Below are 933 nucleotides of genomic sequence, written 5' to 3' on the forward strand. Positions count from 1 at the left end.
CAGCAACAGATTAACACGTTGGAATCGCAGAAAGCCCAGTTGTTTGAGGAGAACAATCAGATGCAAGATCGGATTAATCAGATGCAGGCGTAGTTTAACCAAAAAGAGAAACAGGGACTTCCAGCGCAGCGGGCGACAACAGAGGTTGAAAAAGAATATTTTCCACAAGATGCCCACACGGTGACACATACCGCCAAGATGCGCGGGCATGCAGAACGGACGTTTACTGCGTTTGGGGGCTCAACCCCAGGTAGGGGTGCGAGAAATTCAAGAACTGAAGAACAAGTTCGTGGAAAAGGGTTTCCAACCAGAAGAAAATATCCGGACCTTCGAGGGTGCCTTGGGGTATTTATTGGGGACCTCCCCAGAACAGCTGCTGGCGGCTTGTCGAGGTCTTTTTCCCTTACCCATGAAGCCTGGATTTAACCTTTGCCAGGCGTGGGGAAACTTCGCGGCATGGATTTATGCTATCCGCCGCGAGGGCATGTCGGCCGAACTAGCACAATTGGGCAAAAGACTGTATTATCAGCTTCGGGCGGCTCAGGCGGCGAAGGAAACCCCGGAGTCAACATCCAAACCCTTGCCAATGCCATCGGGGATCCCAGAAAGGAGAACGACCCGAGTTTTCAGGCGGCTCAGAAAGCGAAGAAACATTCCTCCCCTCCTAGCTATGCGCGTTGTTTTCGATGTGGACGCGCAGGGCACTACAGGACAACTTGCTATGTGCAGGTGAAAAAGGCGCCGTTTAAGCCAAAAAACGATTATCGGCCATGGAAACAATGAACTCTGGGGCCTGGAAAGTATTGGAATCCTTGCCGGGTGCTTCGGGCACGGCCGGGCAACCGGGAAGAGGGCGTTTCGCCGCAGGATGGGCCCTACACGCCATTTCGCCATGCCAGGCCCCACGGGCGCCCCCCACTCGGGGGGGGGGGG

General features: G+C 54.7%; 1 protein-coding gene across 1 annotated transcript; it reads left to right on the forward strand.

Annotated features, from left to right (window-relative positions):
* Positions 1-208: 208 nt before the first annotated feature.
* Positions 209-733, forward strand: DQ04_22891000 (hypothetical protein; the record flags this gene model as incomplete). Its single annotated transcript, XM_009318128.1, has 1 exon — positions 209-733. One exon carries the CDS (start codon positions 209-211, stop codon positions 731-733), a length of 525 nt encoding a protein of 174 aa, XP_009316403.1.
* Positions 734-933: the final 200 nt, after the last annotated feature.

This window comes from Trypanosoma grayi (assembly GCF_000691245.1).
Source record: "Trypanosoma grayi strain ANR4 Tgr_2289_V1, whole genome shotgun sequence".
In the NCBI taxonomy this organism is placed as follows: Eukaryota; Euglenozoa; class Kinetoplastea; order Trypanosomatida; family Trypanosomatidae; genus Trypanosoma; species Trypanosoma grayi.